Source organism: Galleria mellonella, unplaced genomic scaffold (genome assembly GCF_026898425.1).
Source record: "Galleria mellonella isolate WM207_F2 unplaced genomic scaffold, CSIRO_AGI_GalMel_v1 utg146, whole genome shotgun sequence".
NCBI classification, from domain to species: domain Eukaryota; kingdom Metazoa; phylum Arthropoda; class Insecta; order Lepidoptera; family Pyralidae; genus Galleria; species Galleria mellonella.
In genome coordinates this window covers 5,239,199-5,253,090 of record NW_026441999.1, presented here as the reverse complement: position 1 = coordinate 5,253,090, position 13,892 = coordinate 5,239,199, and the positions used below count along the sequence as shown (strand labels likewise).

The 13,892-nt window shown below is 34.5% G+C and overlaps 1 protein-coding gene across 1 annotated transcript in view; it reads right to left on the bottom strand.

Moving 5' to 3' along the window:
- Window positions 1-13,892, bottom strand: part of LOC113523167 (uncharacterized) — a 68,231-nt gene that overhangs the window by 6,446 nt on the left and 47,893 nt on the right. Inside the window, exons 2-4 of the mRNA XM_026909033.3 lie at window positions 13,432-13,625; window positions 3,306-3,447; window positions 1,263-1,453 (exon numbers count right to left, since the gene is read on the bottom strand). Coding sequence (XP_026764834.1) covers window positions 1,263-1,453; window positions 3,306-3,447; window positions 13,432-13,625 — 527 coding nt within the window. The remainder of the gene's footprint in view (window positions 1-1,262; window positions 1,454-3,305; window positions 3,448-13,431; window positions 13,626-13,892) is intronic.

The window sequence follows — 13,892 nt, the reverse complement described above, 5'->3', positions numbered from 1 at the left end:
TTTTGTTTGAACGTGTCTGATTTATATTTTATTTACTAACACTACCATAGATTATCAATATAGTACTGCTTTAATATCTATATATTAGATTCCTCTGGATACTGGTCGGATATTTATATTAATTTTGATCAGGTTCTTCGAAACCGATATTTAATATATCCGTTATTGGAAAATATACATATTTGTACCTGAAATATACAGATATTGCTATAAATTACCCACTTCTGCTAAGTACCTTTGTCACTTTCAGGTTTCTGCCATAAAACAACTTACATAGCTGAGTATCTGAAGTGTGGTATATGGCATTGACACAGTGCATTGGACATTAGGCCTTTCTATAATACATAACATGCTGTGCATGTCTATCACCCTATCATCTTTATATCAGTTGTTATTTGTCCAGTGTTGAACATAAACCTTCTCCATAGACTGCCATAAGAAACTGTCCCGAGCCACCTGCATGATTATAGGTAACGACTATAACTTCTCATCAGGTGGGTCGAAGGATGGTTGCAACATTTTTCTTTAAACATTACCAAAGCCTAATTGCGTTTGCCAACTCGCCTGTCAAACGTGACAACCAAAAAAAACCTGTCAGAACCCTGCAATAGGGAGATGCCTATGTTCAGTACTGGATAGTTGGGGAAAAGGGATTGTTAATAATGGAGACTAAAAATCCTATTGCTAGCAATATACCCAACCAGGTCGACCTCTTCGTGGTTCCCCCTGGAAACTATCATGGTTAATTCCTGATGAATTCATCATGATGGGCTAACTGGCCTGTTTTCATTCTCATCTATCACCCTTCACTGGTGCTCCGCCAGCGTATTCCGTTAGCGCAGGCGGGGTTACCATACCATTTTCACCCATCAAAAAAAAAAGTACTGGATAGTTAACGGATGATATCATGATAATGACTATCAGGCAGGATGTTTGCTTGCTGGCCATTCCAGGACATCAGGTATCGCTCGTTACTTTGCTTGTTATTCCAGTGATAAAAAGGGTCGCGTATAGTGCGTTTCAGAGGAATGTATTCTTGTTTTGTTGAATTTCTTAAGTTTTGCCTAGAAATTAGTGTACAGGTTTTTTCAAAAAGGGTATAATAAAATTTTTCGGGATCAGCAACGGTCACATAACACCCCTAGTGTTGCAAGCAGCCATAGGCTGCAGAGACCGTTTACCATCAGACGTACTCTATGATGTACTCACATGTTTGCTACTTTTGTATAGAAAAAAATGTTAATATAAGAATTGTTTCTCACCGTGCTAACATCGCCAGTGGAGCCAGCTCTCTTCAGCAGCGGATGGTGAACTGCCCTGCCCGCCCCGCTCGACCGCCCGCCCTCCACAATCTCCAACTCCACAGGGTATGGAGACGCGAGGGACAGGATCCCAACGGCGTCCTCTAGTGGTGTACCCGTGAATTCGATCTTGATACTCTTTATTCTATCACCTGTGGATGCAATTATGTTAATTTAAGATTGTGTTTGAAAAAAAAACAGACAATCGTGACAAAAACAGTTATTTTTATTTAAAAACTAAATAAAAGAATCAAATTCCAATTTGAAAGAATCAATTTACAGAATGATTTTGAAAAACCTAATATTTTAAACTATACTAGTAATATTTTTATGCAACTTAGAATGGTAAACAAGCTGACGGCCCACCAGATGGAAAGTGGTAACCGTCGCCTATAGACATAAACAGTGCCATGAACTTAACAGAGTATACTGTTTCGCACATGATACCCCCATGCGTTGCCATTCCTGAGGACGCAGCTGTTGATGACTCTGTACCCTTTAAATTCACTGCCATATCCCACCTTTCAAACCGAAACACAGATATTAAATTCAAGAGTAGATCTGCAGTATTATCATCTATGGACTAAGTAAATAACTTAAGCATGACTTAAACACATGACTTGCGCAGTAAGAATTTTACCTATAACACGTGAATTGCGCAGCTCCATGATATATAATTAGACAATGACGTAATAAAATAACTATTTAATACATCATATTATTTATTATTTTAAATACTTTTTATTTATTTGAAAAAAGCAACAGCTGAGTTTCATTGCCCGTTCTTCTCAACTGAATTCGCACTTCGAACTGGGCGGTAGGTTAATAAAAAAAATATTTGAATAAGAAGTATTTTTATTTTATTTATTTACTTATTAAAATAATACTTTATCTGCAAATATTTTTTTTGCCAAACCTTGAACATAAGTTGTTATTTTTGAAAACTGCAATGTTATGCTTTGGTAATCAATAATTTCAAACCAAAGAACAACAATGCAAACCTAACTGCTTCTCGGTGGGGGGAGAGGGATTGTTAGCAATGGAGTTTGACAGCCCCATTGCTAGCAATATGCCCTATGAGGCCGACCTCCACGTGGTTCCCCCTGGAAACCATCGTGGCTAATTCTAGTTGAATTCGTCAGGATAGGCTAACTGACCTGTTTTCATCCTCATCAGTCATCTATCACTGGTGCCTCGCCAGTGTATACCGATAGCGCATGTGGTTTCTTTTTTTAATGCGTGATAATGGTATGGTAACCCCGCCTGCACTATCGGTATATGCTGGCGGGGCACCAGTGAGCGATGATAGGTGACGATGAAAGCAGGTTAGTTATCTTATCGTGACGAATTCCACTAGAATTAACCACGATGGTTTCCAGGGGATCCACTTGGAGGTCGACCTGATAGGGATTATTGCTGGCAATGTGTCAGTTAGACCCCCATTACTAATGATCCCTTTTCTCCTACGCAAGTGTGGTTAACATTCCATTGTCACTAATTAAAAATTAAAACTTGGACGTCATAGTTTAGATACAATAAGCATATTCACAGCATATTTGTCTGTTAAACATGCAACCGTTGTATATATGCTGCCGGAAGGTGATGCACTAAAGTTATTTATGCATACAGCAGAAGTTCTGAGTAACGCGGGACAATAGTTTTCCTTTACGATGCGTTGAGTTGGCGGCACCTTTATAAATATTGTCACGATACATCGACGGTTTCTGAATCGAGATTACCAATTAAGTGCAAAGCTGAAACACCTACGTCTGATACTAACTATAGTCCGCTAGAAGTAACCATGATGGTTTCCAGGGGGAAACCGCGTGGAGGTCGGTCTGATATACCTAACATACTTTATATTGCCAGAAATGGTGCTGCTAAACCCCATTACAATGCAATCCTATTACTCTCCATCATCATGTGTTGGATTGGCTGTCACAGACTGGTTGCTTAGTACACGGAAGGCTATAAAAGATCAAATATGTAGTTTAATAGATTTACCTGGTTCCAATTTAGCCGCTGCTGCCGGCCCACTCCGCAGGACAGAATGTACATGTACTCCCTCCCGCGCGCCGCCCCCGCACCGCAGGCCGAGCCCCGTGAAGTCTCGAGCCCACAGCTTCACCCGACGCACTCTGGCGCGCTGTAAAAAACGAAACAACTGTAAAACTGAACAATAGTGAAACGACCTCATTCAAATGGCGGTAAATTCTTATATAAAAAAAAAAGTTTTTTTCTTTTTTTACTCATTCTTGTTTTTTCTTTTATCGGACTAAGGAAGTGTTTTATTATGCTTTATTTAAACATTTAACTTGATGTTACAGTATAATGACCTATCTACTCTAAACGAAAAAAGAAAAACAGACGTCTATTCTATTAAATATATCCATAGTTTGTTTCAATAGAACTTGAATGAAAATGCAAACGAATTACTAACTAATAGGACCATAAAGAGAAAAGAGGAAGAAGAGGAAGAGGAAGACCGAGGAATAACTACATGGGACAGATAAAGGAAACACTGGGTGTCATGTCGTATAGGGAGATCAAGGATATGGCGTGAGATAGAGCTGGCTGGAAGAAGATGCATGAATTAGTTGCACCGACAAGAGGAAACTCTTAAATGAAAAGAAGAACCATAAAACTTTTTCTACTCAAAGGTTGTCTGGAAGAAATTGCTTAGCACGGCCTTTTGTACTACACTGTACTTATCGAAAAGTCTTTAATAAGTCTTGTAATATTCGTGCAATAAAGTGTTAAATAAATAAGTTAAATAAAACAATGTATTGATACCCAAAATAATAAAAAAAAATGGTTTATTCGATTGAACATTTTGATTTATTCCTAATTACATTTACAAAGTGTTTCTGTGATATAATTTTAACAAATATTTCGGTTACTGTATCATAAGGTTTTATTGAAGGAAACTATAAAATACCTATATTAAATAACTGTCAGTTGATATGTATGTCATAACTATTAAATAAAGTGACACAATCAAATAAAACAAGTGGTTATTATCATCAATAATCATCATAATAGCCAATGACGTTCATGGTGTAGTCATGGGTTATCATTAATGGTTAAACATACGTCTCTCCCCATAAAAGGAGCCTATTAGCCTACTATGTAGTAATGGCCATCCAGTTTGGCAGTGTGAATCTCGAATATTCCTTCAAATATTGCTTTTCATTTTAAAGAAGTCATTGTAAATTAATAATAATATAAACAGTAGTCAATCTTCGAGTGTTGACAGTCACACTCATGTGACTTAAACATTTGTAGCGGAATTAAACAAAATAATTCTAATCAAATAACTAGTGATATGGACTTCCGCAAGATAACACCTAGTTCAGTAAAATGTAAATGAAGGTATGAAATAAATGTATTAAACTGACTGCTCGATTAGTCTAAATTCTTCTCTTATACGAGAAAAGTTGTGTTCTACACCCGTGCCTCGTTCTAGGTTTTTGGATATGTTGTGGAAATTAATTAATCCAAGACAAACTGTGACGACGTTAGTTGTTCCAACAAAGGTTAGAACAACCAACGACGTCAAAGGTTCGTCGAAGGTTATTTCTAAGGTTCGAAAGTCGAAATATGTGAATTGCCATTCCCGAGGACTATGATCAAACCCACAGATACCAAAGGAGATGACACTAGCACAGTCTCTTTTTGATACATCTGTAGTACAAAGTTGTATGAAGTACAAAAGGCGGTCTTATGGCCAAAGCAATTAATGAACAATAAACGCGCAAATTTTGGCGCAATATTTTTGGCGCAATAAATATACTATCTAATAAAAAAACGGTCGTGTTAAAAACACAACACATGTAAATAATCATATGAATTCCATACTTGTTTGTTTGTATGCAGGCATTTTTTATTTAGGTACATTACATCAGTATGTAAATATTAAAATAAGTCTAATCTGTGTTTATCAGTTATCTTGTATGTACAATACAAACTCTATAGTTTGGGACTATATGGAGCTACTTGATATTATCAGATCTATTCATTTCTTTAAGATGATAAAAAACAAAGTAATTAAAATTAAGTACCTACAAGAGTCCGTGTTTATGACTGATGATTTCACCTCTTGATTATTGTAAGCGCCTACTTAATGATAGAGGTTATGACATCATGGCATACCTTTTGACTTGACAGTCTGTGAGAAGTGTTGCTTAATATCCAAATGGTTAGTTAATCGATAGTGTATATCCAGAATAATCTAATATCGCATGGCCAAAAGACAATATGAATTCAATTAATATCGTTAATACCGAAATGGTTGTTAGTTAATCGATAGTGTATATCCAGAATAATCTAATATCGCATGGCCAAAAGACAATATGAATTCAATTAATATCGTTGATACCGAAATGGTTGTTAGTTAATCGATAGTATATATCCAGAATAATTTAATATCGCTTGGCTAAGAGACAGTATCAATTAAATCAATAACATCGATATAAAGTTGCATGCAGTACTATCGATTATGTCGTAGTAATATCAAAATTATATCGCCAATAAATTGATACAATATAGTCGACAGTGTAACTGGAAACATACTAGGTTTGGATAACTAAGTTTATGGTTTCAAATCCTATTGGATCTAGCTGTTGAAAAGAATATTTTTCAATTTATTATTGATAAAATTTCCGAATATAGAGTTACATATTTCATAATATTTTTAAATCGATGGTATTATATTACCAAATTTAAATTATCTTTATTTAAATAGACTTGTTTACAACAATTTAAAATCGTTATATAATACATCTAAAGCTGAGTTCGAAATGTTGTTATCGGCCGAGAAGAACCGACAAGGAACTCAAAAATCGTAAGTGTAAGATTATCAATAATAGTATCGATAATATTTCAGTCAATTATTATCGATTACGTCGTATTATCCACTATGTAATCGATTATTTATATAACTATCTATTAACAATCGATACCCAACGATTACAAGGCATCACTATTAGGTTGCATCCGTGTGAACTAAACATTGGATGACCTTGGTAGTATTACGTGTTGACCTCTATAAGACATGGCAGGTTAGAGAAATACTTTATTAATTATATAGCCACGGTTATTGCGTTGGACGGCCGTTTTAACAGTTGCTTATTTGATTGGTATTTGAATGAATATGGTAATTTTAAAAGTGAATCTGCTGCACATTTAAATGTTAATCATAATTATCAATCTTTATTAAAATTATAAATGTGAAAGTGAGTTTGTTTGTTAATTCTTAGCGCGTTAAAAGCTGAATCAATCGTTATGCAATTTAGTACACACGTACTATATGGGCTGTAGAAGGATATAGGTATTTTACCCCAACCAGAGTATTGAATAAAAGTGGTGACGCGGGCGAAAATATATAAAACCATTAATTTATGAAATTAAAAAAAGAATAAAAAAAATCGACTAGTTGGATCTACATTTTGTGTGTGTGTGTGTGTGTGTGTGTGTGTGTGTGTATGTGTGTTTTTTTATTTTCACTACAATGAATGTTGATTAAATTTTTTCACTTTGTTTCCTCTCAGTGTTGTCAACTTATATTATCTATGTATGATATCTCTATAAACAGTGTCTGTAGGATATTTATTTTCGTAGATAATAATTTTAGGCCTAAATTATATATAATTAATAATACAATTTCTAGCTACAATTTGAAAAGAAACAATATTTTTTCTAGTGATATAATAATACATAGATTAAATCTTTAAAGAATGCAGATGATAAACATACAAAAGAATATTTAAATTTAATACTAGTGTAATCGAGTGAGGATGTGTGGGTTGTAAACATCACTATAAAACAACTACAATCAGAATTTTTCCACACGATATTGAATTCGTATAATAATCCTTGTTTATGCAATAAATAAGCCCCGTTTTCCACTTGGTCCCGAGTTGTTATTACCATAGTGGCATTTAGTCTAGTGATGCGACACTATTTATGGTTAGTCGATATTTTATTAAGTATTTTGTTTTTAAACTTGGAAGGCCTATTAATCTTACGACCTACTTAAAAGAAAGTGATCACTATATCTGTCTGTGTTGTCCTTTACAGTTTTTATACCAAAAATATAATAATTACATCATTGATATAATTACATCCTTTTATACATGACGCTGGCAGAAATGGCCGTAAAAATAACGAGTAATAATGACTAGTGAACAAAAATAGAAATGAACATCACGAAGGACATAAAATGCACTGTAATGCCTATGCTACATACACGTCATGTTTTACCAGTTCCGAGGAGAAAGGCGTTTATGCCTTTGTACCTTACTGACATATCGCATATAATTCCTCTAAACCGAAACACAGCCATGCAAGTACAGCTACATCTAAGCACCAGAGCGGAAAGAATTGTTACTAACGGGGATATTTGTCTCCAGTGCTAGCAATAATGGACTGCCTTGATATGTCGACTGCCACACGATTCCACTTGTGGAGTGACCTGACTTATCATCATCTATCATCTCTTACTAGTACAACGCTTTTGTATAACGCGGGGTATTAGTTCATTTGCAATGAACTGGCACTACGCCATATTTTATTAATATAATAAAATTGCAACTAGATGACGTCTGTATATGAGAAATATTTAAAAAAAACCTGATATAAAATGAGTCTTAATAGAAAGTAACAGAAGTTAAAACAATAATTTTTAGAAATTCTGTCTATCTGTATGCTTGTTCTGGCATAATTGCTGCACCAAATTGGATGCGGTTGTCACAATTGTATACCTGAAGATCTAATTTAAAAATATGTTTTATCTTGATATATCGTCTAGAAGTCGATAAAAGAAGAAGTTTCATTGTTATTCCTACTTCTGAAAGCCACGCGTACGAAATTTACTGAGTACACACCTGAGTCCTCAGGAATGGCAACGCGTGGGGTGTATCATGATGGGCGAAACAGTATACTCTGTTATGTCCATGGTACTGCTCATGTCTATAGGCGATGGTTATTACTTTCCATCAGGTGGACCGTCAGCTTGTTTGCCATTCTAAGTTGTATAAAAAAGAATAGCCGACGAAAAGCTATTAAAAATTATCTAAGCTTTAAAACAATCAGTATCATATCAAATCGTAAACACGCTTTTACTTGCATAAACATTAATTTACATTTAAAAGTCGACGTAATTATCGATATCACCACCGGTGTTCCGGTCCAGCATTAAACAGGCCGGGCAGGCTCATTACTGGCCGGGCGACGGGAACGCAACAAATTCCGCGGCACATTCCGTTGCAACTCGTAACAAATTGATCGGGTTGCGCTTGCAAATGATCCGGTGTCGAGATACAATCTCCACGTAGGCTTTAGTTATTCAAGTCATTACTTTGAGCTATAATACAGGAGGAAATCGATCTTTAGAATAATTATAGATAGATAGAATGATACTCTTTATTGTTTCCTCTAAAATATTACAATAGTAAATTTATTATAGATATAAACAATGCAGTTATAATGCAGTTTTTTAAATACATATCACTGGTTATTTGAATAGAATTATTTTGTTTAATTCCGCTACCAGTATTTTGTTTAATTAATTTATTATAATTAAATTAATATGTGCGTGACTCTGTATGCGGTGGTCAATGTATGAGTGTTAGCAGTTATTAATGGTAGCGGAATTAAACAAAATAATTGTATTCAAACAATTTGTAATGCAGTTTTCTTTCTATAAGTGAAGCTAATATTTTTTCCGAAGACTTATGGATTGAATGGACCAGGAATTGATAATCCTGGGGTTAAAAAGCATTATTTGATGTAAAAAAATATTCAATCAAGCTGACAATATATTAGTTCATATTAAAAAATAAAAATTTAAGATTGTACCAAGAAAATCGATTTCATTTGTGGCAAAAACAATTATTATGATTTAACAACTAATTTTTAATTATATCCTTTTAGATAAAATAAAAATTCTAAATCGGTTTACAACTGACGGAGTTACGAACAACATTAAACAAAAAATATACAACCGAATGGAGAATCTTCTCTTTTTTGAAGTTGTTTGAAAATGTTTTATTTTTCGGAAGTCCATATCACTGATTGTTTGATTAGAATTATTTTGTTTAATTCCGCTTCCATTAGTGGTAGTAGTAGTAGCGACGGGAATATGAACATCTAATCTTTTGTTACAAACCAGATATATGTCTGTTGCTTAGATTATGTAGATATAGTGTCTCCATACAAATGCTTCGAGAAAAGCGGGTCAATATTTTCATACAATTTTGCGTGCGAACTTCTATATTTATTTTGTCTTATAAATTCTGTACCTTTTCCATGCGCAAACAATATTTTTATTTATTAAATAATTAAATATTGATACATCAACGTACATTGTATGCGTAAGTATATAGAATATTAATAAAAAAACGAGTCCGCTAATGTGACAATTAGCTGACAAAAACTTGATCCGTTTTTGAGGCTCAATGCTCTATCTATATAATCTAAGGTCTGTGGTTACGAAAAAACAAATGTATTTATTTTGTTATAAAAAAAACCGGAAGCTATAATTGATATAAGAATATGTAACGGTTAACGCATGCTAAAATAATTGACTTACTTATAAATATTTAATTAACAATACAATTTATTACTGTAACGGAAAATTCCGCAGCACTGAGATTTTGTAATGTACCTATTTATCTGTTAGGTTAGGGTTGTCAACTGTCATGTAAATCATTTAAAAATAATATGTTAACTCTTGAAACTTAAAATTTTTTATACCAATGATATTATCATTGTTATAAAAATTTTATTTGTCGTCTAGTAATCAGAAAAGGTCTTAGTATAACTTAAATCTTTAATAATATTATAAATGTGAAAGTAAGTTTGTTTGTTTGCCTTAAAAGCTTAACCAGTCTCTATGAAATTTGATATATATGTACTATATGGGATGGAGAAGGATATAAGAAACTTTTTATCACAGTCAGTAAATATATCCTATTTACGCGGATAAAGTTGCGGGTAAAAGTTAGTACATCATAATTGTGAATCTGTCAGATGGTGACAGGTTTTGTTATATGTACGTATATTACTAAATACTATTAGCTATTCTGAAAAGATTTCTATTTGTTTTTGTATATTCTATGACGTCTAAAAAGAAGTCATTTTGGAGTCGCTAAAAGGACTAAATAAAACATCTTTTTGGAACGGTGAACTAAGGGTGGGTAATACACCAGAGGGAGACTTTGTACAAAAGTCGATTTCTTGGGTACTTCTGTCCCATTCGTGTTTCAACCGTAAAGCAGTTGTGTGTGCATGGCTGTGTTTCGATTTGAAGGGTGGGATATGGCGTGAATTTACTGGGTACGGAGGAATAACATCTGAGTCCTCAGGAATGGCAACGCATGGGGGGTATCTTGGGCAAAGCAGTATACTCTGTTATGTCCATGGTACTGCTCATGTCTGTAGGCGACGGTTACCACTTTCCATCAGGTGGACCGTCAGCTTGTTTGTCATTTTAAGTTGCATAAAAAAAATACAAAATAATTTACTATATTCTTCTCATGAAGGAAAACTACTAGAGAGACTTCAGAGAGAGTATTACTTTTTTAAATAACGTTGAATATAAATGTTATGAATGCAAAAGTTGGATGGATGTTTGTTACTCTTTCACGCAAAAACTATTGTATGGATTTGAATGTTTGGTACACGGATAAGTTTTATCTTAACTTCGCGTATAGGATACTTTATGTAGTAATTAACGTGGGCAAAGCTGCGTAAAAATGCGAAATGTTCATCAATTAAGCAATAAAATTTCTAACAGGTGGGCCGTCAGCTTGTTTGCCATGCTAAGTTGTATAAATATATTTATACATACATATATTGGACCAATAATAGATATATCTGTTATTCAATATATAATATCGAAATGAACAACCCGCTCGTAATTAATATAGTTTTCTGACTGGTACAGCTGTGTGGTCCCGGCGTAGAACATGCCACCCCTCTCTTTTCCGTATCACAGTGAGTGATCATTAACATCCAGAAGAATTCAATATCTGTATGGGTAATTCCATATCTATTAAACGTCGTCATATTTTTAAGAAACGAGTAATTCGTACATAGACAACCCTATATACTAACATAATATTATGTAGCTAGTTCTAGAGATTATCGTTATATGCTGTCACTTAATTACCATGGTAAATATACGAGTATGTGGCAAGTCGTAAATTATATGGAAGTGTAATAAAATAAGTGTTAACTATATGACACTATTTATAACCATAGATTAAGTATAAGTTTGTATATTATATTTTAAAAAAGCAACGTTAATATTGCCACGGCATATTCAAGGCAAATTCGAATTCCGGAATTTTTAAGCCAGAAATCTGATAGAATAATCTAATCTAGCTATATTTGAATAATTTCCTACGTAGATTATTTTTATAAATGCCACGAAGGTGACAAACAAGCATACGACTGGTCTGATTGTAAACAGTCATCGTGGACTACAGACCTCTGCAATACTAGGGGTGTCGCCCTCATACGTTGTCATATTGGGTCACACTTTCGTACCTTGCAAATGCCACCATTTTGGATCACACTTTCCTGTAACTGCCACTGTATACTAACATTTCCTACCCTTTTAACTGGGGGGAAAGTGATTGTTAGTAATGGAGACTAAGAATCCTATTGCTAGCAATATACCCAACCAGGTCAACCTCCTCGCGGTTCTCCCTGAAAACTATCATGGTTAGTTCCTGATGAGTTCATCATGATGGGCTAATTGGCCTGTTTTCATTCTCATTGATCACCCTTCACTGGTGCTCCGCCAGTGTATCCCGTTAGCGTAGGCGGGGCTACCATACCATTTTCATCCATGAAAAAAAAAATTAAAATATTGTCTATCATTCTATGTTGCTTCAAGAATCATTTCTAATATTGAAAGTAAAATACCTTTATAATGCTGAGTCAGCGTTTACACTTCACGAGTGTATGTTTTAAAAGTAGTAAACAGTCTGTGCCGATATATTATAAATGATATGTAATTATTCTGTTACGTATACCATGAGAATTATGTAAAACCTGTCACTTTGCTTTCATACAAATCATGCATAAGTATAGAAAGACTGCGTTTCTAATGCGCAAATACTAATGACAGGGGGGACAGGGATTGTTAGTAATGGAGACTAAAAATCCCATTGCTAGCAATATACCCAACCAGGTCGACCTCCTCGCGGTTCCCTCTGGAAACTATCGTGGTTAATTCCTGATGAATTCATCATGATGGGCTAACTGGCCTGTTTTCATTCTCATCTATCACCCTTCACTGGTGCCCCGCCAGCGTATCCCGTTAGCGCAGGCGGGGTTGCTATTCCATTTTCACCATAAAAAAAAGCTAATGACAGTAACATGATAATACGACATTAATATGTCGAATAAATGAACCTAAACTACGTAAACACATGTCGATTAAAAAATTTATTTTTATTATTACAATTACATGCACAAACAACCGATTTTTTTTTTATTTTTTTTGGCTCTTCGGTAAAAATTGTAGTCGGCAATATTTAGGGTTACCAAACCTTATAACTTTTTTTTATAATATATATTTTGGACGTTTGTTATGAAACAGGGAAAGACTGTAAATTTATGTACATGCCAATATTTTGCTATTAAATAAATATAGTTAAGTTTTGTCAATAAAAAAAATTACAAAATTATTTATTTATTAGTCAAGTGTATAAATTAATTTATTCAATCAATTAAATCATCAACGGTCAGCAATGCGCACGTGACACCCCTAGTACAGTAACCGTTAACCATTGGACGGGCTGTATGCTTATTTGCCACCTTCGTGGTGTAAAAAACAAACAGTTGCGTATTTTTAAATTTATTCAAATAAACAGTTGCGTATTTTTTCTCAATACTATTTTTAGCACCTGTTGATCTTTTATGACCTTTAAATATATCTCTGCCTCGTTCTAACAGATTCCGTATTTAGATAAAATATTGGAACAACTGAACAGAATAACAAGAATGTAAAAATATCAAAATACTCGATGTGGCAACCCTATCTGCCATAAGTGCGTTTCCAATAACACCACGGAAGCACTTGTACTATTATTTTAATCTGTGTCAAAATTTCTCTTACTTGTAAATGCAAATCGTCTTTGCTTTGTTCGGGCTTCGTGAATTCCGCTTGCAGTACAGACGGTTTCCCGCCAAGTGGTAGGGTTGGCGCTTCATTCTGCCACGTGCTCCGCTCGTCCTGTCTGAAGCCAGGGTTGTCGAATGCGAACTCGTCCTTCACCGATTCAGGGTCCGTAGAGAATACTAGGTGCTTTCCTGTTAACAATAAAGAAATTGTTATAAAACCAGTTTGTTCTACTAATAAATATTATAAACGTGAATGCTTGTAAAGATATTTAAAGGTTTATTACGTATTCGAGCTTAAACGGATTTTCTTTGCAACATAGTCTCGGTATAGAATGTGCCTCTCCTTTTATTCTCGTGGGTATTGCAAGAAGCAACTAAGAGAACTTAACGGTCGAGGAATGCAGCAGCGTCCCTTTTAAACCATTACCAATGCCCAGCTATTGTCAACCCGCCTGC